Here is a 26195-nt window from a genome sequence, read left to right as displayed (position 1 = left end):
CTCCCTTCCTCCCTCTCTTCCTTTCTTCCTTTCCTTCCTCAAATGGAGCAATTTTCTGGCACAGAGAGAGTACCATGAATGTTGTTTCCAAAACATGGTTTGTTTTGTGTGTGTGTTAATATAGGGTCTCATGACATCCAGGCTGTTATCAAACTCATTACATAGTAGAGAATGACATTGAACGTAAAGAAAACGTTCTTGGGTTCTGTGTAGCGGCAGCTGCTCCAGTCACGAGGAGCAGGCAGCGGCGGGGTCAATGACTAGTGGGGTGCAGTGCTTTCAGATGTTCACAATAAATTTATCCCCCAATCCCAAGCCTTTTCTCGATGGACTGACAGAGAAGCCAGTGGTGCTGAAACTTAAGTGGGCATGGAGTCCAAGGGCTACCTGGTCTCCATTGATGGCTACATGAGCATGCAGCTAGCAAATACAGCAGAATACATAAGATGGGGCATTGTGTGGACATCGGGTGAAGTTCTAATAAGGTGTAATAATATCCTCTATATCAGAGGTGTTGAAGAGGAGGAGGCGGAAGATGGGGAAATGAAAGATAGCGTTTCGGGGGATTTTATATATTTATATACAATAAAGATTTGGGTTTTTTTTTTCAAAAAAAAAAGAAGAAGAAAAGAAAACTTTCTTTGGGTTTAAAGAGACGGCTCAGCAGTTAAGTCCACCGGCTGCTCTTGCAGAGGACCTGGGTTCATGACCCAGCACTCACACGGTGGACCATAGCTTTTATATAACTCCAGTTCCAGGAGATCCAGTGCTCTTGTAGCGTCTGCTGGCTGGCAGCAGACACAAATGTGGTCTGCACACAAACACGAAGGCCAAAGATGCATACAAGCAATATTCAAATAAATAAATCTTTTAAAATACTTCTGTACTAATCTTGGGTGTCATGTACTCTAAATTGGCCTGGAAGTTGCTATACAGCTGAGGTTGACTTTGAAATTCTTTCTTGTTTTGATGGAGATCGAGTCTCACTACATAGCCCTGCCTGACCTTGAGCTATGTAGGCCTCCAACTTACATAGAACTCCTGCCTCTGCCTTCAAAGTGCTGGGACCAAGAGTGTGGGCCATCAAGCTGGGCGTGGTGGCGCATGCCTTTAATCCCAGCACTCGGGAGGCAGAGGCAGGCGGATTTCTGAGTTCGAGGTCAGCCTGGTCTACAAAGTGAGTTCCAGGACAGCCAGGGCTATACAGAGAAACCCTGTCTCGAAAACCAAAAAAAAAAAAAAAAGAGTGTGGGCCATCTTGAATGTCTTCTTGCTATTGCATTTGTGTATGTATGTATGTATGTATGTATGTATGAATGCATGCATGCATGTATGTATGTATGCATGTATGTATTATGTAGGCACTTATCTGTGTCCACGTGTGTTGAGGAGTGGGGGTGTTAAAAGCCACCTGATTCTCCCCTTCTGCTACATAGCTCTGGGGGAGAAAACGCCAGGCTGACTGGCAAGCACCTTTACCCACTGAGCTCTGTCCACCACTGACCTCGAACTTGTAATCTTCCACCTCTTGAGTGCTGGGATTGCAGGCAGGTGCCACCATGTCCACTTTATACAGCAATGAAGACTGAGCTCAGGGCTTTGTGCATGCTTGGTGAGCACCGAGGGGCTGAGCTGTATTTCCGAGTCTCTCCCCAATGTTTTAAAATTCCCTGAACAAAAACCGGATAGCCCTGCTAACAGCTATCTTAGGATAAGTAACAGCATGTGGAGAAGCCTGTCTTACCTTGGAATAGGTAACAGCATGACCCTGACATGTCACATATGGAATGTGAGAGTTCACAAGGTGCTGCTGGTATTAGGTGTCTTTCTGTGGGACACTGATATGGTATCACCGGGGACTGGGAATGTGGCTCAGTGGCAGAGTATACGACTAGCATAGATAGCTAGACCTTGCAAAGTCCACTTAGGAGGCAAAAGAAGGAAGGTCTGTGTGTTTGAGGTCAGCCTGGTTTACCAAGTGAGTTCTATGACAGTCAGGGCTATATTTTAAAATCATGTCTCAAGAATAAAACAAAACAAACACACAAAACACATTTTTAAAAAGAAAACAAGCATACATGTATGCCCAGTCCTTCATTCCCAAGGCTGGAAGGTTGCAGTGGTGTGGTGTTGACTGTAAAAAGAAGGCTGGAGAAGGACGTTTGAGATAACTTATTGGGTCAAGGGTATTGCCTCCAACCAACCCGAATTGTATCCCCAGGACCACACGGGGGAAAGCAATTCCTGACTTCCACTCCCACAGCGTGGCACGCATTACCCGCCCTGTTCCAGTACTTTTTTTAAAAAAATGTATTTATTTTTAAAGTTTAGGGATAAAAAGAGAGCAGAGAGAAGGGGGAAGGGCTAGAGGATGGTAGTCGATCGTAGGAGCGACCCATTCAGCACCACGGAAAGCTCCCAGACCGGCAAAAAAATGCTCAGCCTCTGGGCCCCGCCCCCTATTCAGTAATCCTTCCCACCAGGCCCCACCCAGACTTAAAACACTCTCACTCAGGTTCGTTCCAGGTTTTTTGGTGGTGGGTTTTTGTTTTATTTTGATTGTTGTTTTTGTTGTTTTGTTTTGTTTTTCAAGACAAAGAGTTTTTCTGTGTAGCCCTGACTGTCCTGGAACTCACTCTGAAGAACCAGGATGGCTTCGAACTCAAAAATCCTCCTGCCTCTGCCTCCCAAGTGCTGGGATTAAAGACGTGCGCCACCACTGCCCGGCGTTGTTGTTTTGTTTTGATTCTAGGCTGTTCTGAACTCTTTTGTAGACCGAAGTCCAGACTGGTCTCAAACTCCATCTGCCTGCCTCCGCCTCCTGCATGCTGGGATTAAAGTTTTGTGCCACCACACCCACTCTTCACTCAGTTTTAAGACTTGCAGGAATCCTGGGCTGAGAAGTCCAGCTTGCTCACACACAGTTTCTCCAACAGAAACACGGGATGGCCGGGTGGGAAAGAGGACTTTATTGGGATGTTAGTGAAGAAACGTGGGATGGTGAATTCCAGGGAGTGACATACACTGGGACCCAGGTCACCTTAAGGAGCAATAAATTAACGTAAAATAAATTAAGGTGAAGAGGTCCCTTGTGGGACAGGAGTTGGGGGTTTCTAAGGGTGTGGAATTTGGAACTAGGAAGGGGAAACAAGAATGAATTTGTCAAGATCTCCCTCCCCCACCGGAAGCTGGGAGTTGGGTTTGGGGGGCCGGAAGAAGGGCAGTAGGGCTCAGCTGAAGGCAGCTAGGGTAGGGGTCAAGGTCGTTCTTCCAGGAAGCGGTAGGTGGGGTTCTCATAGCCATGCCTCTGAAGTTCCCGGAGCTGCTGCTCCTCCAGGGTCAGCATGGGGTCCACCTGCAACAGGGCCAGGGGAGGGCTCAATGCATGGGGGCAGGGCTAGTTTTAACTCCGCCCCTCACCGCGATGTCTGCCCCTCACCTCCACCACTCCATGGCTGATAGTCCCATAGGGTTTCTTCTTGCGCAGAAGCAGCAAGGATAGGACAATGAGGGAGCCTCCTCCAGCTCCCATGATCAGCAGACCTGACAAGGCCTCTCGGGACACTCCAGTCCCGGAAGGAGCCTGGGGAGAAAGGAGACCGGACCAAGAGTATCTTTGAGGCTCACCAGGATCCAGGACACTGCGGCTTTGGAGGCCACAGCCTGGATGCCGACCTCTGACCTCGCCCCCAGAGGCCTCACTGCCTCTTCTTACCAGTTCATCCCGCTGGATATCTGACGAGTGGAACGGAAACCCCCTCGGGGCGGATGCATTCACCTGGGGAAGCAGGAGATGGCAGATGTCAGGGACCCCGGGGCTTAGACGAGTACCTCGCAGCCCAACACTAAGTCCATGTCCCCAGCAAGCTCTTTCCTGAAGCTGAGGGATCCAAGCCTCCAGAACCTCCCCTCCTCCCAGGGTCCAGACCCCCACTCACTTACCTTTTGCTCATACTGCTCCAGTGGAGTTAGCTTCCCTCTCCCAGAGGAGGATGACTCTTGATCTGTGGACCCTAGCCCACCCAAGTCACATCAGAAAGGGCACTGGATTCCTCTCCAGGAGCCCTGGGCTTCCTGCTATACGCAACCCTTTCCCTTTGTGGTTTAGGGTTCAGAGGGATTTGATGGCCGGGGTCTATGCTGTGTGACACTTACCTTTTGGAAGGGTCACTGGGGGATCTGCCAGCAGAGGAGACAAGATGAAAGGCGAAACAGTGAAGAGCAAGAAAGGGGAGAGAACCCCTCCAGAACCAAGAACCTCACAGAAGCCCAATACCCCCAGGTATCCCTCCTTATTCCTTCCCACCTGTTGTGGTGGCACAGACTCCCCCAGACCTTAGAGAATTAGAAAGAAGGTTGTATACTGGGTATGATAGTTCACACTTCTCTTATCTCAGCACTTGGAAAGCTACGACGAGAAGATCACGAGTCTGAGGCCACCTGAGGCTAAATAGTGAATTCTAGGCTAGCCTGAACTACAGAGTGAGACCCTGTAATCTGAGCTACTCAGGATGTTGAGTTCAAGGCCTGACAGGGGTACTTAGACTGTCTAAAAATAAATAAATGGGGTTGGCGGGGAGGAAAAAGAATACTAGGGCCAGCGCTGAATGGAAGGCCTTTTCTCTAGCTTAGCATGCACAAAGCCCTGGGCTCCCAACAGCTTCTTCCTTCTGGCCAAGGGATCTGACGTTGTAAAGGAAAGGGAAAGAGGCTTGACTCTCAAAGGCGGGAGGGATTCGGTATTCACTCACCATCCTTGGATTCGGGAGGCTGGAGGCTACCTTTGTCCTCACTGCTGCTCCCGGGCACAGAGGCGTCCAGTTCACTGGGACCCAAGTGTTCAGCAAGGAGAAGCTCCTCTGAGTGGACACACAGAAAGATAGCTAAGGCGGCGAGTGTGCGAAGACCACATCGGCGCAAGGGCAGGGACCCTCACAGCGGGATGGATGGGAGATTAGACAGACAGCAGAGACCGCAAGGTGATCCAGCAGGAAGGATTGGAGGCTGGACCTTCACTAGGAGCTAGGCATGGGCTGATTGGAAGGAAGTCACAGTAGGGGGCGGGGCTACGCAGGCTAACACTTTCCGGTCTTCTCGCTCTTGTGTAGGCTCCCTCTGTTGAATCCAGATTTGGTGACTCCTTCTAACCAGTAAAACCTGGGCTCAATAGCCCAGGGGTGTAGTTCAGTGGTGCACACAGCTAGCATATAAAAGGTTCTGGGCTACCCAGTACTACCCAGTTTTGTTTTTTTGTTTTTTTTTCTTTTCTTTTCTTTTGAGACAGGGTTTCTCTGTGTATCCCTGGCTGTCTTGGAACTGGCTCTAGACCAGGCTAGCCTCAAACTCAGAGACCTGCCTGCCTCTGCCTTCCAAGTGTGGGATTAATGGTATGTACCACCACACTTGGCACTACACATTTTTTTGAGGAGAGTAGGGCCAATGTATGGCTGTATCCTGACACTGGGGAAACAGAGACTGGAGGACTGTGAATTTGAGAGCTGGCCTGAGCTACGTGGTTCCAGGCCAGCCTCAGTTACAGAGCAAAATCTTGTCTTAAGAAGCCAAAGGCTAGGGATGTGGGGATGGTAAGGCACTTGCCTATCTGTGTGCAGTCCTGACTCCATCCCTGGTGCCATTAAATTAATTAATTAATTAATTAATTTTTAAAAAATCTTGCCAGGTGTTGGGGCACAAGCCTATAACCCCAGCACTTGGAAGGCAGAAGCAGGAAGGATTGCTCAAAGTTCAAGGCTAGCCTGATCTAACATAGTGAGTTTCAGACTAGTCAGTGCTGCAAAGTAAGACCCTATCTCAAAACAAAGAAACAAACAAAAAACAAAAACAAACCACTGTTGTAATTAATCTGTACAATTAATTGACTACTAGCCATACCACCAAAGGAAACCAGTCCAGACCAGACAGAGGAAAATGATTCAAATTAATTGAAAAGGAATTGACTCTTAATTTGAACTACCAAGTTCTAGGGTGATTTAAGTGAAGGATGGGACGTTGAGGGTTGGGAGTCAAAGTCTGCCCTTGGAGATCTGAAGTTCAGGACAAAAGTAACAGGCACTTACGGATCTGTGGCCGCAGCTCCTGAGCCAGGTGAGGGTTCTGGTCGAGCAGCCCCAGGCTCTGATTCATTCGCTCTTCAATCACCTGAAGGTGGGTCTGGACCTGTAGGGGAGTGAGCACGAGGGATGAAGCAGGCAGCACGGGCTGGAGAAGAATGGGATGAAAGGGGAACTCAACGGGCGCCGTGAAAATGGAACATGGAGCAAGAACAGGAAGTAGGGCATAAGGGTCAGACACCCAGCCACAGGGGAAGGAAACTAAGGCAGGAGAAATGGGATGCAGAGAAAAGGAAGAGGAGATGTGTACAAGACGAGGGGTTCAAGGCTTGGACAGAGGAAAATAGTACTGGAGGCAAGATGACAGTAGGCTACAAAGAAAAAGAAAAAAAGAATATATACATATATATATATATATATATATATATATATATATATATGGAGAGAGAGAGCTGGGTGTGATGGTGCATGCCTTTAATAGCAGCGTTTGGGATGCAGAGGTAGATCTCTGTAAGTTCAAGGATAGTCTGGTCTACATAGCAAGCTCCAGGGGCAAACAGGATTACTATATAGTGAGTAGTGAGACCCTCTATCCAAAAGCAAAAACAAAGGGAGAGAGAGAGAGAGAGAGAGAGAGAGAGAGAGAGAGAGAGAGAGAGAGAGAGAGAGAGAGATGGTACCAATGGAGAAAGTAGACTCATGGGTCAGAGGGAGAAAGCAGGGCTGGAGGAACACTTGTGGGGCTGTGGGGGAGGCGGCAGGACTCGGCCCAGAGGATTCACAAAGGAATCAATGGCTCCTGGGCAAGGCTTGCTATTCAGGAGCAGAGAGGAGAGCATCTATGAACCAAATGAGAATGTCCAAGAAACCAGAAGTAGATAGAAGCTTAGTGCATACAGCAGAGGTTCCAGGGAAAACAGGGCTAGGGAGGAATGCTGTGGGACAAATTCCAGGATCAAGGGAAAGGTTTCTGGGAAAGGAAGTAAAATCCAAGGGCTAGGAAACAGGGATCCAAGAGACAGGAAATAGGATTCCAAGGGACAGGAAGTGGGAATCCTGAGGGCAAGAAGGGAGTCAAAAGAACAGTATGATAGGTGTGTACTCACGCATACGTGTGAGTGAGTGCGCGTGCGTGGGTGCTTGTGCATGCTTTAGGGGCAGTTGTCCAGCATCAAGAAGCTGGGATTTGGGGTTGGAGAGATGGCTCAGCAGTTAAGAACACTGCTCTCCCAGAAGTGCTGGGTTCTATTCCCAATAACCCCACATGGTGGCTCACAACCATCTGTAATGGGATCTGATGCCCTCTTCTGGTGTGTCTGAAGAGAGTGACAGTGCACTCATACACGTTAAATAAATAAATAAATCTTAAAAAAAGAAGAAGTTGGGATTTGAGGGATAAGAATGGAGGGACTGGAAAGGGTCTAGGGACACAAAGGGGACGTTCCAGGCATAGTGAAGGGTTCTAAACTGAAAATGAGGGCCAAGAAAAGAATCTGGGGCCTGGAGAGATGGCTTAGCCATTAAGAGCACTTGCTGCTCTTCCAGAGGACCCAGGTTCAATTCCCAGCATCCACATGGCTTACAAGTCTGTAACTCCAGTTCTAGGAGACTCAACACCCTCTTCTGGCCTCTTCACAGACCAGGCATGCATGTGGTAAACAGATAAACAAGCAAAACACTCATCCATGGAACATTTCTTAGAGGGGGAGTGGGTGGGAGGAAGAAAGGAGGCTGGGTTAGCATCCGGGGACCGGAAGCATGTGGTACCTGAAAGCGCATCTGCTGGGCTTTCTCAGGATCCACTGCGGCCACGTGCTGGTAGTGCCTCAGAGTGTGCCTCTGCTCTTTCTGCTCGGCGCGCAGGTAGCGCCTCAGGGCCATCAGAACTCGCTCAGCCTGTGGAAGGGACCAAGGCTGTTCCAGGCTGATCCTCATCCTTCTCAACTGGTGTTTGCCCCACCCCTACCTTCCCATACCTGAGGCGGATCGCCCTGTAAGGCTGCCAGGAAACCTTCCAGGGCTGCTCGGCGCTGGTCATTGATCAGAGCGATGACTCTGGTGGCGTGGGTCTCCACCAGGCGTTGCCGTTCACCAGACACTTGTTCTTCCAGGGTCTGCAGAATGGACTGGAAGTGCTAGGGAGAGGTGCAGAAGTAGGAAAGAGAGCAGGTGGGTGAAAACCTGAGTAGATGTGAATCTAGAACAAAGAGGGTGGGCTTCAGTGGGTCTCCCTCCGGACAGCGACAATCTGGGATGGGAGGTTCAATGGAAGGGATGGGCTGCTGGGTCAGGCAGAGTTGGGGGCGGGGGCCTAGCCTGAGGGTGTAGGCTGTACTTAGGTGGGAGCAATCTAAAAGCAGAAATGGTCAGTTAAAGAGAAGGCAGGCTTGGGCTGCTCCAACCCAAAAGACAGGCTGAGCCTCCAAAACGGTAATGGAGTGGGGCTCAGGACTGGAGGCTGATCAAGAGAATTCTACATAGGTAGGGTCTCCCAAAGGCAACCAACCACAGGTAAGTGGGGCCAAGAGTTAAGAAGCTGGGTTTGTTAGAGAAGGACCAGAGGGACACAACCAACTACAGCGAGGGGACGGGGGCGGGGGGGGGGTTGTCTAGCTTTGATGGAAAAACTTTAGAGAAAGGACTGGCCATGACTCCCTGTTTGAGAGAGGATTCCAAAGCCAGCCTCCAGGGGGCAGTGCTGGCTCAGCAGCATGCACCAAGCCCTGGGCTCCATTCTGAGTAGAGGCAGTGCCAAATGTAAGGGTGGGACTGGGAGGAAACAGGTGAGTTGAAAGGAACTGAAATGGGCGGAGTGGCCCCCAGTAGTGGGCGGGGCATGAGAGAGTCAGGAGAGAGGAGGGAGGAGGGAGGAGGAAGGAGTCCTACCTCATTCAGGGCCTGCCTGTCTGCCTTTGGCAGGTTCTTAGATTGGCTGTCAGCCATGGCCCATTCACGCATCACCTAGGGGTGGATGGGGACACTTCAGGATCCAATGATCTATCCTGCTCCACACAGGGAGTCCCCCTACTCATCTCCAAGGTCTAAGAGGACAAAGATCACCTAATACCGCTGAACTTCGGGTTCCCAAGAGGGAACAACCAGAGGGTTTATTTATTGTTTTATTTCTTTAGAGACAGGTTCTCATGTAGCCAGGCTGGTCTCAAAGTCATTATATATTTGAGCCTGGCCTTAACCTTCCAATCCTCTTGCCTTAGCCTCTCAGGCATGCAGATTAAGGCATCTGATATTACATCCAACCAGCTCCAATGGAATTTAAAGTGGATTGTGCCATAGACCAGAGTGCCTATGGAATCTGGTGGCATTTCAGGGATCTGCAAGGCAGATCAGTAATCCACTGCCTGAGTGTGGGCTCAGGTCGGAGGATGCTTGGCTATCCTTAGGGGGAGTGTCAATAAAGAATTTCCCTGTGTTTATGGAATCCTGCTGGTTTCCCAGTCTCATCACCTCATTAATCTGGCGCATCCTACGCTCCTCCAGGTCCATCTTGGCCCTCAGGAAACCCTCATGTTCGCCGATTTCCCCAGGCATGCCAAAGTAAACATCCACACCATCAGTAGGTCTTGGGGTGGGAGTGACTGCAAGACAAGGGGTCAGGCAGGCAGGTCACTTTCCCTCCCTGAGAAGTGCATTGCCCGGGATGCACTAGATACCAGCATGCATCCAGTTTAGTCTCGGTTGTTGTTGGACTCCATCATGTCATCTTCAAAGCAACGTCTGTCAAATGACCCCTCTTCCGGGCATCCCTTTTTGAGCCCTCTCCCCCTTCATTCTTCACAGACTAATCTACCATATCCAAAGCCACAGCTATCTCTTCCATTTCCCCCAGCTGTGCCCCTTCCCACTAGGTCACTCCTAAAGGCACCCCAATACTCCCCCAAATACCCAAACCACAAATGCTGAAGAGGGAGGGGGCAGAGGAAGCTGCCTCACCTCTGCTAACCATGACAGGGGTGTGGGAGCTGGGAGGTGGGGCCCTTTCTTCCTCCTCTTCCTCTTCTTCTTCAGCCTGAGGGGGCTCTACGAAGTAATCGTCTACTGGCTGAGGGAAAGATTCCACCTCCTCTTCATCCTCACCTCCCTCTGCTCTGCCCCCCAGGGGCCAGGACCGGGTAGAGGGGTCACTGAAGGAGCAGAAGACTCAGCCAGTAAGATCTCCAGAGAGGCTCCCAGGCTTCCATGCCCGGCCTCGAGAGCCTTGGGGGTGGGGGGTGGGTACAGAAAGAGTTTCTGTCACTCACCCAGCTGCCATCCCAGATGGGTTGGGAGTTGCGGGAGGTGGACAGCATACATACTCCACACCTCGGAACCGATCAGAGCCACAGGGCAAAAGCATGCCAGAGCCATGCAGGATGAGGCCCTGAGAGCTGCAGGCCTGCAGGAAGAGGAGGCCCGGAGGTCAGGAGGACCTGGTTGGAGAGTGTGGGCAGAAAAGCCTGGAAGCTGGGCTCTGGAAGTGGCTGAGGAATGGACTGCCTACATCCAAGTTTGAACGCTTGGGGTCTGGAAGGAAGGGCCTAGATTCCCAGGTCCTAGGGTTAGGAAACAGGCAGGACAAGGACCTAACCTCCTGAGCCTCCTGATGCCTCCTGGTTGAACTCTCACACTGGTCCATACGCTCCTGGTGCAAGAACCGACAGCCTTCGGGCACTAACAGGGCTTCACTCACGAATTCACCAGCTGGGGAATGGGAGACACCAGAATCATAATAGCCCAGGCCTGCCCTCCTCAGAGGCCAGGCATTCATAGCTTTCTCAGCCCATCACCCAGACTTCAAATGTAGACCAGAGTCATCTCTGGGAGACTCCCACTTCACCTCAGTTCCCACCCCTCCCCCAGCGGGTGACTCACGCAGGCAATGGAAGGGCACAACCTCATGGTGGGGGTGGGCACATCTGCCACTCCGGGTACCCCCACACCAACGCTCCATCGGGATGGCCTGTGCAGCCTGCTCCACACGTGCTATGTGCAGCTCGGGGTACATCTGTAGGACACAATGTGTGTGGGAGGAGGTGGGGGGGAAATCAACCTACTGGCTGACCCCCACCCTCTGCATCTCTCATTTTGCAGCAGTACTGGGGATTGAAAACCCCCCCCAGAGCCTTGTACATGCCAAAGCAATGTTCTACCACCAAACTCCTACATGTCCAGCCCTCTTTTCACTTTTTATTTTGAGACCAGGTCTCCTTACATTTCCTAAACTGGTCTTGAACTCATGTTGTAGCTTAGGAGGGCCTTTAATTTGTGATCCTTCTACCTCAGCCTTTCCAATAACTGGGATTATGGGCCCGTGTCACCAATCTCAGCTTGAGCAGTTCGTTTTTACGTGTCTTGGTTCCTAAGGACATCCCCTGGGCCTTCGTCTCTTGTCTATAGAACTAACAGGTTAATTTGTAAGCCTCAGATGCTAAACTTCGGGTCCACTGGTCATATCCCCTAGTGGTCTCCCTTAAGTTCACCATCCTCAGGAGGGCTTGATAAAGGTCCCCAGGCTTTTTCATGCCAAACTCAACTTCTCTGAGCCCATGTTTGAAGGCGACCCTGCTCGGCAATCAGGTTTCTTGCTCAATATATCTTGCCTCTTTCACTTCCTGCCTTTCTCTGTTTAGCTACTAAGTAACTCTTCTTTGTATTAGCCCCGCCTTTTCATTGCACATCTCTTAGGCAGGCAGCCACTCTCATTGGGCTCTAATGAGATTCGCTTACTGAATCTTGTTGGTTTAAAAGGTCTTTTGATCTAAGCCCTGCCTCTCTTTCGGCCACGCCCACTTACACTCCCACTTTTTCTAAATGGATCCATAGATTCCTAAACCCTGCCACTCTTCAGGCGATCTTGATTAGTCCATGGGGGGGGGGGGTTGGTTGGTTGGTTGGTTTTTTTGGTTTTTTTTTTTTTGGTTTTTTTTTTTCAGTCTCCACCGCCGCCCCGCGGCCCCTAATTTCTCAAAATAGGTTTGCGCTGGCCCCTTAGGAGGGGCCTCTTCACTGACCACAGACCCCCCCCCCCAAGCTTTCCCTGGCTTTACAGATTCTCTCATCTCCCTAGGCTCTGCCAAGTCCAGCTTCCTCAAGGGCGACCCCGCCCCAGCTTGGACCCACTTTCTCATTGACCACGCCTCTCCCCGTGGGGTCCCGCCCACCTGTCTGCAGTACTCCAGCACGCGCTGCGGGTCCAGAAGACAGCGTCGTGATCGCTGTGGGTCTGGTTCCCAGCGGCCGGTGCGCAGGTCCCGGTGAAGGGTTAGACGCCCACATAGTCCAGCCACTTGAGCCGACCCCGGAGCCTGGGAATGAAGGCAGATGGGGCAGTGAGGAGCCAGGGCAACGTTGTCATCTGTGTTGTCTGGTTCTTTGCTCCCTAAAACTCAGATAGGGCTCCTGCCCCTATCTCTAGCACCAGTTCCTTCTAAGCACCTCCTGAGTGGAGAGACCGTTCCCTGGGAAACAAATCCCGTGGGGCTGGAGCGCCCCAGCTCTCCCGTTGCTATGGTGACCCGGGTCCCCCTCCCCGCCCCGTTTCTCGCGGCCTTGTTGCTGAGAAGACAGGCTCCGCCCCCGCCCCAGAGGCTTGGGTCTGAAGCCTTAAGGGGTTAAACTTGAATCGTGTTGGGGGGCGGGGGAGGGGGCGAACCCAGGCGTTCTGGCCCCTCCTCCCTCCATCCCCAGTTCAGGTTCCCACTGAGGGGGTGCAAAGACGACAGGGCCCAGCTTCCCAGCAGGCCTGCACATCAGACCTTTAAGGACTAGAGGAGCTATATCCGGATTGAGTAGTGGGTGGAGGCCCGGACTCCTGGATGTTTGAGGGCAGAGGGTTCATGTGGGTCCAGAGGATACAAGGGACCTGGGTTCTTAGAGCCAAGCGCCTGCTGCCTGGTGCGTCCTACGCTTAGGTGGGCAGGTCTTGGGGCTTTGTCGTCTAGGGGTGCTCTGGATTTCTTGGACTAGAGGCTCTTGGAAAGAGCCAGGTCCGACGATGCGGGTGGGAGGGGGCAGGGACGTCAGACGATGGAGGAACCTAGGAAAATCTACAGTTCGGATCGCGTGGGACAGGCCACCTGGCCAAAAGGACTGCGGTGGCCGTCCTGTGTCCAGGTCGAGGCCCGGTCCCGCCCCTTCCCCATCCCCAGGACCCGGCCGGGCCTCACCTCGGCCGCGCTGGGGCTCCCACCGGCCAGGTTCCCGACGGCGAGCTGCGCGCGCAGAAGCAGCAGTGACAGTGGCAGCAACAGCGGCAGCGGCGGCGGTCGCCAGCGGCGACCCTGATCGCGAGCGGCGGGGCTGGTGGGCCCCATGTCTGGGCCTCGGGCCCTCACGTCCCCTGCGCTCCCGCCCGGCCCTACCCGGCCCCAGCGGTGACAGGAGCTCCCAGCGCCACCGCCGCCGCCGCCTCCTCCTCCCGCCGCCCCCGGGCTGCGCCGGCGCCGCCAGCCCCGCCCCACGCCGGCCCCGCCTTCCCAGCCAGGACAATAGCGTGGCGGCTCTGCGCACTGAGAGGCTCCGGAACCCCGGGAGGGAGCCTGCGCCGCCAAGTCCCAGCCCCTCAAGATTCCAGGTGTCACTGTCCGCGTGAAGGCCAGTCACTAGGTTCAGTCCTGGGCGTAGCCGTATTCTGGACTTTCATCCTTGGCCTTCTCTTCTGGCAAACGCAGACACCCAGCATCAGCTTTGTCCTCCTCCAAAGATGCCAGAATCCATGGGGGTGGGGGTCTTCCATAAATTCCTCTCTTGAGGTCCCAGGAATATAGACCTCCGAATTTTCCCAGTCAAGAATTTAGGGAGTGTTCTAGGAATGCCTGTAATCCCGGCACCTGAGAGGAGGGGGCGGGAGGATAGGAGTTTGAAGCTAGCCTACCTACATGCAACCCAGTCTCAAAAGACAAAACACAGCTACAGCTAGGTAAATCTGCTCCCTTCCAGGCCTCTTCTGTCTCAGGACCAGAGGCCAAGTCTTCCACCCTTGCTTCCTCAAACCTAGGAAGCCTTCCTGCCCTGATTGCCAGGTGTCTGGATCTTCAAATACTCCCTCCAAAAATCCATGACTAAAGCCCTAGACCCTTTCTTTACAGATGACTAGACCAGCACCTGAGGACCACTGTGTGGAGTCCCCAATTCTCACCCTTTCTTAGGACCACCTCAAGTCTTCTGCCTAAAGGGTTCACTGTTTTATCTTAAGTGAGTGTACAATAGTCTAATCCACCCCCCCCCAACTGAAGCAGCGTAGATGTGTGTGTGTGTCTGTATGGTGTGGACCGGCCCACATTTGTCTGTCTTTCTGCTTTGTGTGTGTGCATCTCTGTGGATGTGGGCGGGACGAGGTAGTGGTATACTATTAAAAGAGTCTAAAGTGGAACGGTGATGTGCACCTGTAATCCTAAAGGGCCTGAGGCAGCAAGATCAAGAGTTCCAGGCTAACCGCTGAGAGAAGGCTCAGTGATGAAAAGCACTGGATGCTCTCTCAGAAGACCCGGGTTCAATTCCCAGCACCCACACTGTCTATAGCTCCAGCTTTAGGGGACCCATCCCTCTGTTCTGGTCTCAGGGACCAGGCATGTATATAGTGTACAGTAACACATGCAGGCAAAACACCCACACAAGTAAAATAAAAATAACAGATCTTAAAATACAGAGAGAGAGAGAGAGCCAGCCTACAGCAGCAAGCCAGTAGCAAGGAGCTGAGGAAGGACTTAGGACATCATCGCTACTGCCACCCTACGCACGAGGGGCGAGGGAGGACTAGATACAGTACAACCTTTGTGGGCCTCTTCATTCATGGAAAACACCAGGAGACTCCTCCAAGTGAAAGAAAATTAAAATTCAAGGTCCATGCATGACTCATGTGGTGTGTGTCAGTTAGTTAGGAGGGCTTTTGGGCCTAGGGCAAAAAACAAAGGCTATAAAGTCATTCCAGGAACTGGCTAGCCATAAAAGGTAGGGAAGACATACCAGGACGTCTGGATTAGCCGGGCGTCTCCCTATCTCCCGCCCTTCTGACATGGGTTAAATGTTAACTAGATGCTCTGCTGTTACCTCGCTCTGCACATACAGTTTGCTGATGTTTAAACTGTCCAATTGTGTGAAGCCACGCCAATTCTTCCCCTACCCCCACTCTTTTCCTATATAAACCCCTAACTTTTGAGCCTCATGGTCGATTCCTCTGTCTCCTGCGTGAGATACTTGTCGGCCCGGAGCTCCGTCATTAAACTACCTCGTGTGTTTGCATCAAGACAGTCTCTCATGATTCCTTGGGTGTGCGTGCTATCTTGTGACTCAGGTAGGGGTATCCCCATGGAGCTCTTTCACAAGCACATTTGCGTCTTTGCCTCCCCCTTTTATTATTAAACATAAATATTCTTAGCCCAAGAGTCCCCTTCATTTCTTTTATTTCCACCCTACCCCATTCCTTAGTTTCAATTCTTTCTGTATCATTAAGGAAGGAGTCAAGTTAGTGGCCATTTTGATTCCCAGAGAATGAACAGCCATGTAGGCTATACTTATTGGCCAGGACGCGGTGGGGGTGGGGGTGGTGGATTATTTCTTTCATCTTGATTTGTCTTATGTTATCCTTCCTCTTGATGCAGATGGTCATATATCTTCTCTACTGGCTGGAAAGGCCTTCCATCCATATACCTAGTTCCCATCTTTGTCCCTCTGCAAAGTATTTAGTCATTTAGTCACCATCTTGAATGTCTTTCTCATGGGAAGGTGGCCATATTGTTCCCACTTGGAGAATCCACTTTGGCTGAACTGAGTGTACACCAACAGTCCTGATGCTTGTAATGATCTTTCCCTCCTTCAGTGTTCAGTTTTGGAGGGGTTGGTCATCGACTTGTTCTGACTCCCCAGAAATCTGGACAACACACTATATGGCAAACAGAAGATTCCAAGACCTTTCACTTGGAGAGATGGATTCACACATGAGTCTGGAGACGCTGGTGGCTGGGTGGAGACAAGGTAGCATACGGGAAGGGGGGAGTTCCAGAGCTCAAATCTGGGGGTCCAAAGGATGTGGGTTTCATGTAGCTGGTGAAGGCACGGGGATGGGGGGTGGTAAGATAACCTGCCCGAGCTCTGTACAGTCTGCAGGGAGGGACTAAGTCCAGATGTGGCTTGAAGTCATAGTAAGTAGGAGTCCCTGGGAGACCGATCGGAGAGGGTGGTGGCAAGAAGAGACCTCCTCCAGGAGCTTCCCCAAGGCTAAGGCTCACACTGACCCCTCGAACCTTGTAGTAACCGTTGGTTGGATCCTGAGGAACAAATGAGAGTTGGTAAGGAATGTGTGTAGAGAGGTAAGGATCATGGGGGGAAAGACACACAGAGCTACAGTTAGATCTAGAGATTCGCATGGAGGCAAAAAGCCAAAGAGCAGAGCCAGAGACTCCCAGACAGAGAGCTATAGACCAGCATGGAGATGGTGGCGTGGTGCTGGCTTCCTAGAACAAGTGAGGTCGGGCTGAAACTGGGGAGGGAGGAAGATGAGGATGGGAGAGGGAGGGAGGGAGGGAGGGAGGGAGAGAGAAAGAAAGGAAGAGTGGCTTTCGGGTCAAGAGAAAAACACACTTAAGTATAGACAAGAAGGTTTTAACTAGGATTAGGGGATGTAATCGGTCAGTAGAGCACTTGTCTAGCTTGTTCAAGGCCCTTGGTTTGATTCCCAGTACTACATAGAGTCAATGTGGAGGCACAAGCCTTTAATCCCAGCACTCGGAAGGATAACCAGGAGCTTATGATCTATCCTGGCTACAGACTCCATTTGAGGCCCTCCTGGGATGCTCAAGAGTCTGTCCGAAGGAAAAGTCAGGACAGGGGCTTTAGAATGGGAGCCAGGGCTGAAATCAATGTGTCTGTCCTAAGACAGAATTCCAAAGTAGGGATGTCTTTGAGGGAATGTGAGGGTAGGGTGGGACATTGTGAAAGGAAGACCCCTGTCTGGAAGGTAGCAGCTGAACAAAGAGAGACTTAGAGGCATAAAACACGGCAGATGGGGAAAGAAGAAACCAAGGCAAAATGAAACAATAACAGAAGCTGATGTTGCAGCTGGTGAGCTGGCCCAGGAGGTGAGAGTGCAGTTAAAGGCAGGTCTTTTGCGGGGAGGGGGGAGGGAGGCTTATGACAAGGCTTCTCTGTGTAGCCCTGGCTGTCCTTCCACCATATCATAATGAACTCGGCTCATAAAGCTTGGCAAATGCCTTTACCTGATGAACCATCTCTCCCTCACTTGTTTGCCCTTTTGATTCAGTTTTATTATATTATATTATATTATATTATATTATATTATATTATATTATATTATATATTTGTTTGTTTGTTTGTTTATCTTTATTGAGACAGGGTCTCTCTGAGTATCCCTGACTGTCCTGGAACTCACTCTGTAGACCAGGCTGGCCTCACACTCAGAGATCCTCCTGCCTCTGCAAAGGCCTGTGCCACCACCACCGGCAAAGGTCTTAAGGTGATGGAATTAAAAGGAGAAGAGAAGCAGAGAAACTGCCAAATGTGGTGTTCAGGTCTGAAGTTTGCAACCCCAGCAATCCAGCGGCTACAGGAGAAAGACTGTGCAGAGTCCAAAGCCAGCTACAGGGAGACCCTGTCTCCATAGAGCTGTTCTGGCAGTGAGCTCCTTCCCCAACACTCACCTTTGTCTCCAGAGCCTCTTTTTCCTCAAGAACCAAATCACTGTGGTCTCTGTGCACAATGGGACCCTGGGGGGGGATAGTGATAAGCCATAGTCAGAAGATCATCCGATCTATCCCTCTGCCAGATCCTGAAGTCTTTCATGGCCTTCTTAGAGAAGAGAGCTTAAGGCTAGACTTAACAACAAAGAAGGCTGTGAGAGCACATTGAGCCACAAGATAACTGTGGAGAAACACACTTGCAATTGTGAGGATACTGTGGGTCTGGGGTCATCATGTTTAAGACTGGGGCCAAGCTGGTTATAATGGTACATGCCTTTACTCTCAGCACTCAGGAGGCAGAGGCAGGAGGATATCTGATTTGGAAGCCAGCCTGGTCTACATAGCTTGTTCCAGGACAGCCGAGGCTACATAGAAAAACCCTGATTCAAACAACAACAAAAAGCCTAGGGCCATACTTGAGTTTGAGGGTGGGTTGGACTGGGTTATTATGTTGGTCTGGGAGTACAGTGGGATGTGGAGGCCCAGAATCTTACCCGGTCCTCACTGCTGCCTGTCTCCTCCTCAGGGCCACGTGAACTGGAACCCTCACTGCTTCCTGGGATCCGGACCAAGTTCTTTTGCTTAGAGAGAGAGCCTGAGGCCCAGGACGTGAGAAGCATTGGTAAGGAGGAAGTGACCAGTACTTGAAACAGAGCTAACTGAACAAAGTGTGCTACGAAGGTTGGGAACCAAGGAGAACTCGGGCCTGGGAGAGATGGGATAGAGCTGGGGTGACCCCAAGGAAACTGAGCAGGACTAGGGATAAGATGAGCCCATGCAAGCATTGGGAGCCAGGAATTGGAGCCAGGTCCCAAGGCTGTCAGTCAAGGGTGTCAATCAAGGGGATGGGCCTGGACAGGGGATGGAAAGGAGTAGGGTTGGGACTGAGGCAGGTTCAAGGCACTGATACTTGCCATGGCGCCAGCAGCAGAGGACCACTCCAGTGATGACCATAAGGAGTGAGGTGGCTGCAGAAGCTGCACCAGCCACAATCCGGACAGTAGGCAGCAAGTCTGTAGGGAGCAGATGGGGTGTGTACAGTGGGCAGCTAGTCTGTAGGGAGCAGATGGGGTGTGTACAGTGGGCAGCAAGTCTGTAAGGAGCAGATGGGGTGTGTACAGTGGGCAGCTAGTCTGTAGGGAGCAGATGGGGTGTGTACAGTGGGCAGCTAGTCTGTAGGGAGAAGATGGGGTGTGTACAGTGGGCAGCTAGTCTGTAGGGAGCAGATGGGGTGTGTACAGTAGGCAGCAAGTCTGTAAGGAGCAGATGGGGTGTATACAGTGGGCAGCTAGTCTGTAGGGAGCAGATGGGGTGTGTACAGTGGGCAGCTAGTCTGTAGGGAGCAGATGGGGTGTGTACAGTGGGCAGCAAATCTGTAGGGAGCAGATGGGGTATGTACAGTGGGCAGCTAGTCTGTAAGAAGCAGATGGGGTATGTACAGTGGGCAGCTAGTCTGTAGGGAGCAGATGGGGTGTGTACAGTGGGCAGCTAGTCTGTAAGGCGCAGATGGGGTGTCCTGAGAAGGCTGATTCAAAGACGGGGCAGCAAGGAAACAGGGGCTCAGGGCTTGGGTTTGGGATCCCTGGGTTCAAAGGGCTGCTAATCTTGGGATTTCCCCAGATTTGTAAGTGTGCTATGTCTGGTGTCTGAGGACCCATGAATTTGGGGATTCGAAGCTTGAGAGTATGTGAATTAAAAATCCCTTGGCAAGTCACTTCTGTAATCACAGCTCTTGGGATAACACAGGGGGATTGCCAGTAGTTGAAGACCAGCTTGATCAATCTGAGACTCTGTCTCAAAAACAAAAACAAAACTCTAATAACAAACAAGGCTGGCAAGATGGCTCAATGGATAAAGGTGCTTACTATCAAGTCTAGTGCCCTGGGCTACAGTGGGTTCGATCCTGGGGATTCACATAATGAAAAGAGAGAACTGATTCCCACAGGTTATCCTCTGGCCTCCACATGCTCACTGAGGCAGGAACATGACCCTCCACATAAACAGAGAGAGAGAGAGAGAGAGAGAGAGAGAGAGAGAGAGAGAGAGAGAGAGAGAGAGAGGTAAATGTAAGCAAACAACGTAACTGTAGGGATGCTTAGAACTTGAGAACTTGAGAGTCTTTTATTGCGCAATTCCCCATATTTATAGATTCCTAGTATGGAATGGTGTCTCCATTTAAGGTTCTGTACTTGAAAGAATTATTGATTTGGTGGTCCTATGATTCAAGAAATTCATAGGGCTTTTTTGTTTTGTTTTCATTCTATTTTAAATGCTATTGTACGTATGTATATGTGTTGGGGTATAGGAATGGAGGTCAGAGAACAGCTTTGGGTTATTGGTTCTCTCCTACCACGTGGGTTCTGAGTGCTGAACACTGGCCATCAGACTCGGTGGCAAGTGTCTTTACCTGCGGAGCCACCTCACTGTCCTAAACTCGTAGTTTTGAGATTCGCTAGGTTTGGGGAGTCTGCATTTAAGAAGCTTTATACTTTGGTAGCTTCAGTCCTAGCTGTGTTTGTGGGGTTTGGAGTGCTCAGGTTTAGGGGTCTTTGGGTCAGTAACTCACCTCTACGGCCCAAGTGGATCTGGACCCGTCCCTCACCTAGCCGGTTGCGGGCACTGCAGTTGAAGCCGGTGGTAAAGTCGGACTCCTGGGTTCCGGAAATGTGTAGCACAGAAATAAGGCCGGGGCCCTGTCCCCCCTCCACTTCCGGGGCTGGGAAGGCTTCCACTAGGAACCTGCCCAGTGAGCCTGCCTCCAGGAAGCCCTCGTCCCAAGACCAAACCTAAGAGCCAGGTTGGAGGGGAAGAAAAAGTCAAAGTCAGTGAGAAGCCTGGGAAAGAACAGAGGGGCTGGTGGGACGCGTGTGTGTGTGTGGGGGGGGGGGGGTGTCAGTGCCAGGTGTGGGAGGGCTGGTGTGTCATAGAGGTGAAGGTCCTTTCCTTACCACGGAGTCTGGGGCAGGGGAGGCAAACACCACACACTGGAGGCGAGCAGGACCCCTCAGAAAGGCTGGTGCAGGGTACGGGGCTGTCACTACAGGGGGTGCTGGAATGGAAACTATGGACCATTAGACACAGGTCTCGACCTCTCCAAAACTAATTCTGAATAAAGCGAGGTCAGACCCAGGCACTGTAATTTCAAAAAAAAAAAAAAAAAAAGCCACGCTTCTCTACTTACCAGAATAGGCCTGCCTCTTCTTCAACAAGTCCAGCTCCAATCCTAATCCCTATAACTTCCTTTCAACGCTCACCACCTTCTCGTCCCACCCCCTGCCCACGACCCTCGACCCTCGGGTTCTCTCACCGTTCACAGTCAGCCTCGCCTGCGCTTTGCCGCCTCCCAGACCCGTTCGCCTCGGCTCAGCCCTGCATACATAGTCGCCCGCATCCTCCAGTGCCACGGAAGGAAGCCGCAGCGTGGGCCCGGAGCTCAGCACCTACCACAGGGAAGGGGCATCAGAGACAAGCCCCGGAGAGGAAGCTCCGTCCAGTTCCAGCTACTGTCACAAGCCCCAGAGCGAACTCCACCTGAGAGCCACCCAGACGGGTCCAGGTTATTCGTGGAAGTGGGTTCCCGCGCCAGACACAGCTAAAGGAGGCATCTTTCCCCACGTCCACGGACACGGACTTCGGTTTTGCCTGCAGAATGGGTCCATCTGGAGGAGAGAGCGGAGTTAGGTGGAATGAGCCCCTGACCCAGGATCTGCTTCTCTAAAACACTAGTAGGTCCAAGTGTAGGTCTCTAGCAACACCTACCACTAAATGTCCACGCCCACAAGCCTCGCCCCCACCCCGCTTCGCTTCGATCTTGTAACACCGCCAAACCCAGTCCTACACCTGTCCTAGCCCCGCCTTCTTGTAGGCCACGCCCACCTCGGCCACACCCACGGCCTCGCCCCTTCTCACACAACACTTCCAGCGCCGTGCTGCGGTTGGCGCTTCCGACCGCGTTGCTGACCTCGCAGGACACCGGCTCAGTCAGGAAAGTGGCATCTGCAACGACCTCCAACCTTGGCCCACGTGCCCCGAGCACCGGGGATCCCCCCTTCGCCCACCTGCGGAGACAGGGACGTTATTAATGTCGTCCTAGCTCTCCTCAACTGCTAGAGACAAGTTACATTTTCCCTCACCTGTAGCCGGTGACAGGCGGCTGGGCAGTGGCTTGACACAGGAAAGTCACCTTCTCTCCCTCCTGCACAGTCTGGGGTTCAGCAGACAGAGTCACCATTGGGGGATCTGTGAGAGTTGGGTGTGGATCGCTAGCTCTCTTTTCCTTCTGAGGCAGAAGCTGGGCTTTCAGTTCCCAATACTCCAGCGTGCCACCCCTCTGCTCTCTCCTTCCTTTATCACACACAGGAGTTCAGACCCACCCCTGGTCTTTCCAGGACCAATTGCACTCACACTGAAGGCTCAGTGTAACAGCTGTGTCCCTCCCTGTGGGCAGGGCCTGGCTTCGCGCTCTGCAGATCAAGGTGGCGCCATCGTCGTGACTGGAAGGGGTCAGGAATAAGGTGTTTTCCACTGTTCCAGTGGCCTTGTCCTTCAGCGTGGTCTAGAGGTGATAAATGCACAATAATTATTTTTCTTTTCTTTTTTGGTCAGGGTGTCACTCTGGAGTGGAGGCTGGAACTCCTCATCCTTCTGCCTTCGTCTCCTGAGTGCTGGGGCTGCAGGTGTGTATTATTACCACGCCTCACATTAATTTTTTCATCTATAACATAAGAACTATCTTGGATACTTTTAGTCACTCACGTGTTTTATTTAATTCTCTATACTATCCCTTGAGGTGATTAATGCTACTATTTTTCCTATTGTACAGATAAGGAAACTGAGGGACAAAGAGCTTAATCACCTTATGTAAAAGCAAGTAGTTAGCAAATGACTGAGCCAGGAAGTCTGGCTCTTGACCTGAATCACATTTCAACACTGAATGGCTGCCATTTCCCCCTAGGTAAGCCGGTGGTTGGAGTGGTTGCTGCTGAGTCTCAATAATGAACAAAAATGACAAAGAGATTTAGACCCAACCTGGTGGAAGCTGGTCCCATCCAGCCGGATCCCATCTCGGAACCACAGTAGTTCAGGGGCAGGTCGGGCATCCCCACGACTCCGACAGGTCAGATTTCCAGGAACTCCAGCAACCAGAGACACAGAGGGGCCGCCTAGTACCTGGGGAGCTTCTGGGGGGACTGCATGGTAGATTTGGGGTCAGAACTGAATCTCTATCAGCTCCAACCCCCCCCTCCCCTAGGGTTCCTGGACTCTGCTGTTCCAATTTCTCACCCCCAGCTCCCAGAGTGCAAATAGGTTGGAGCCTCACCCATCACGTGCAGTTGGGCTGGTCGCGATCGGAGACCTGCTTGCGAAGCCTGGCACTCATACGATGCCTCATCTTCCAGTTCCACAGGCTTAATGTGGAGGTCATGCTGGCCACTGGCTGAATTCCCAGATATCCAGTACCGGGACCACCCTGGAGACAGAGGAGACCATACATAATTCTGAACTCCTGGTCTCACGTCTTCGGGCACCCACCTCAGGGAGCAGGGAAAGAGCCACACATTCCTTGCTAAAACACTATTAAAAAGCATGTGCCGGAGCAGGGTATGATGGAACACACCTCTAAATCCCAGCATTCAGGAGTATGAGGCAGGCAGATCTTTTTGAGATTGAGGCCAGCCTGTTCTGCATAGGGAGTTCAGGCTGCCCAGGATTACATAGAGCCAGTCTCAAAAATCAAACCAAACCAATAACGGATGGGGAGGGCGTGCGAGTGCTGAGTCCAGAGAGATACTAAGACTCCTGACAATTTAGAGTCGTCACAAATTTGGGAGTGAAAAAGTCAGATAGGAATACAAGAAAACAATTCCCATTAAAATTAAGTTGAGCTTGTAATTCCAGCACTCAAAAGGCTGAGGCAGGAGGATCTCAAATTTAAGACCAGCCTGGGTTGCAGAAGGTGACCCCAACTCAAGCAACAGAACAAACCAACAAACAAAAATTAGATACAAGTAAAAAGGGGCGGGGCTTCTAAGGAGCTCACAGACCTGTGCATTAGCTTTGTGACTGTCTATAATCACTGGCAAGGTGTGCATACAGTTACAGAATAAAGATGATAATCTCCAAACATAAGGAATCGCATCTCTTCAAAGGCAATTAGTTTAAAACTCAGGATTCCCAAAGATTGTCAGGAGTTTGTCACTCTCCAAAGTTGAAACCAGTGCAGCCCGCGCACAGCAGCCCCTTCCCTGAGCAGAGACCAACTCACCTGGAAGGTCTCTTTCGCCCCCTAGAGCCAGCCCATCCTTAGTCCACTGCACGAGCCCCCTGTACGCGCCCAGAGCGCAGGGCAGCCGGGCTTCCTCCCCCAACAGCACCACCATGTCCTCTGGCTGTTGAAGGAAATGGGGCGATGAGCCTAGGAGAAGAGGTACAGCTGAGCTTAGAAAAGAAATGACCTTATGCAAGACTCAGGGGGTCCAATCTCCAAAGCCCCACTTCGTCAGACTCAGAAGCCATGGCTTCTACAGCACTCTCTCACACCTAGGACTAGGGGCCCTTTGTCTCCTTCTCCCAAACAGGGGTGTAATGGACAAATAACCCTCTCTAAAGTTCCCTGAGCCCTCCGGGGGAGGGAGAGGTGTACCTGCATGTCCTTTGAAACAGCAAAGGAAAACGAGGAGGGCGGAGGCCAGCATCCCGAGTGTGTGTACCCCAAGATCTCACAGTTAGGGTTGCACTGGTTCCTCTCCAACTTCTTCCTTGATAGCACGCCTCTCACACCACGCTGGACTGGAGCCCCTCTCTGCACCCCACTCTTCTCTCCGGGCTGAAAGATTTTATGTCTGGCCCAGAGTCCCCGAAATCTGGCTCATCCGCAGTCTCCGGTGTTCTGTACCGCTCAAGGGTTGCAACCCTAGGACTGCGAGGGACCCACTAGGCGGGAGGAATCCTATTCGCCCCGCCTCCTAGAGTCCCGGCCTCTTCCCATTGAGAAACTCCCGCGCCTGTGTGCGGACGGCTACGGATGCTCAGGGTAGCTGTCCGCGCAGCAGGCGGGCGCCCCTGCATTATCAGGGGGTCTGAGAGTGGGAACATCTGAGTCCAAGTTGGGGCCCTTGTTCGAGTTGGACACCTGCACCCTGCTGAGGTTGAAGGGGAGGCGGGAATGAGGAGGAGGAAAAGAAGGAGGAGGAGAAGGAGAAGGGGGTGGAGGGAGGAGAGAAGGGAATGGAAGAAACTTGCTCAGCCCGAGTCCTTGGAGGGACTGAGCTGAGTGGAAACCAAGCTATAAATGGGAATCCCTGGGGCTTCGCCAGCTTCCGCGCCCTGGGGAGGCGGAGCTCAGGCTCCCTTGGGCCTGCGGGTCGGAGAGAGGGCACCCAGGTGCTGAAGGACCACTTAGGAGCCTTGAGAGAAGAGGGTTTCAGCTCCCTATTTCCCAAAATACTCCCTGCTGCTCTGTTATCCCTGCAAGCCATACGTACCTTAAGATCTAGGAATCTAGCCCGCCCCCTCCCCTCCAGCTCGAGTTCCTCCTTTCCCAGGACCCGGCAGTACCCACCCGTCCCCTCTCTCCACCCAGCCGTCCCTGGCCCATCCGAGTGGTGAGTGGTTGCCGGGCGACGGCTGGGAGGCAGCAGTGCCCTGGCTCTGGCAGGCAGGGAGGGAGGCTGGGAACCGCACAGCTTGTCCTGACAGCTCCGGTGCAGCCCAGCTGGGCGTTCCCACGCAGCGCAGCTGGCAGAGCAGGTGGGAGGGACCCTGAGCTTACTGAGGGGCTGGAGGGGGGCAGTTGGGGGCCTGAGACCCCGGGTCTGACATTCCTGGACCTCTCAGAAATAAATGACATTCAGGGCTCAGACTGGTACTTCTAAATATCAGAGGGTTGGACTTGCCCCAGGGGATGGTTCAGACTTCTCTGCTGGCTGAGAAGCCTTGCAGGCTGCAGTGTGGTGGAGTTGAGCCAGTTTCAGAATGTCTGGTCTTAAGTCTTAAAGCTACTGGATTTGACAACCAATCTCGTTCTCACTCACCCCCTCGGGCCCCCGAGGATGGGAAAACCAACAGACTGAACAGCTGTGCCGAGTCCTGTAGAAGTGGAGGGATTGCAGGCTGGGGGCCTGGAAAACAGAGTCCTAGGAGGCCTCACACCTAAATCTGAACTCCTGGCTTCTGAGTTTTGAAATAGGACAGAGTTGAGCCCAGGACTCCTAAGTCCCCGGGAGGAAGTCAGGTGAGAGAGGCTGTTTTTCCAGACACCTGACACAGCTTCCCTTTCCTGGCACTCTGGGGCCACAGGCATGGAAAAATGGAGAACCTGGGATCCCCAGAGCATTCAGAGAAGGAAAACAGCCAAGGGTGAGTGTAGAAGGTTTGCACTAATTAAAGGCTCCAGCAACTGACAGCTCTACACCTTGGCCCCCAAGGATACCAT

General features: G+C 52.0%; 2 protein-coding genes and 1 pseudogene across 2 annotated transcripts; 1 reads left to right on the top strand and 2 right to left on the bottom strand.

The window, feature by feature from the left end:
* Positions 1 to 256: 256 nt before the first annotated feature.
* LOC110297457 (small nuclear ribonucleoprotein F pseudogene) lies at positions 257 to 2248 on the top strand (annotated as a pseudogene).
* Positions 2249 to 2948: 700 nt separating this feature from the next.
* On the bottom strand, positions 2949 to 13512 carry Aplp1 (amyloid beta precursor like protein 1). Its single transcript, XM_029479704.2, has 17 exons — positions 13235 to 13512; positions 12230 to 12373; positions 10941 to 11073; positions 10657 to 10769; positions 10331 to 10464; positions 10023 to 10213; positions 9537 to 9667; positions 8958 to 9032; positions 8048 to 8206; positions 7839 to 7967; positions 6078 to 6177; positions 4752 to 4859; positions 4156 to 4179; positions 3943 to 4013; positions 3716 to 3778; positions 3440 to 3583; positions 2949 to 3355 (listed from the first exon to the last, which is right to left on the bottom strand). The coding sequence occupies exons 1-17, from the start codon at positions 13379 to 13381 to the stop codon at positions 3257 to 3259; spliced, it is 1965 nt and encodes a 654-aa protein (XP_029335564.1). The 5' UTR covers positions 13382 to 13512; the 3' UTR covers positions 2949 to 3256.
* Positions 13513 to 15469: 1957 nt separating this feature from the next.
* On the bottom strand, positions 15470 to 25152 carry Kirrel2 (kirre like nephrin family adhesion molecule 2). The gene is made up of 15 exons (XM_021166585.3): positions 24405 to 25152; positions 24027 to 24176; positions 23082 to 23231; positions 22790 to 22950; positions 22166 to 22316; positions 21895 to 22000; positions 21671 to 21819; positions 21293 to 21420; positions 21069 to 21201; positions 20710 to 20810; positions 20328 to 20547; positions 18676 to 18774; positions 18256 to 18356; positions 17723 to 17788; positions 15470 to 16333 (listed from the first exon to the last, which is right to left on the bottom strand). Exons 1-15 carry the CDS (start codon positions 24454 to 24456, stop codon positions 15998 to 16000), a joined length of 2103 nt encoding a protein of 700 aa, XP_021022244.1. The 5' UTR covers positions 24457 to 25152; the 3' UTR covers positions 15470 to 15997.
* Between the last annotated feature and the right edge of the window lie 1043 nt (positions 25153 to 26195).

This window comes from Mus caroli, unplaced genomic scaffold (genome assembly GCF_978045245.1).
Source record: "Mus caroli unplaced genomic scaffold, Mus_caroli_1 scaffold_8, whole genome shotgun sequence".
Classification (NCBI taxonomy): domain Eukaryota; kingdom Metazoa; phylum Chordata; class Mammalia; order Rodentia; family Muridae; genus Mus; species Mus caroli.
Note: the sequence above shows the minus strand (reverse complement) of the source record. Positions and strands in the feature narration are given on the sequence as shown.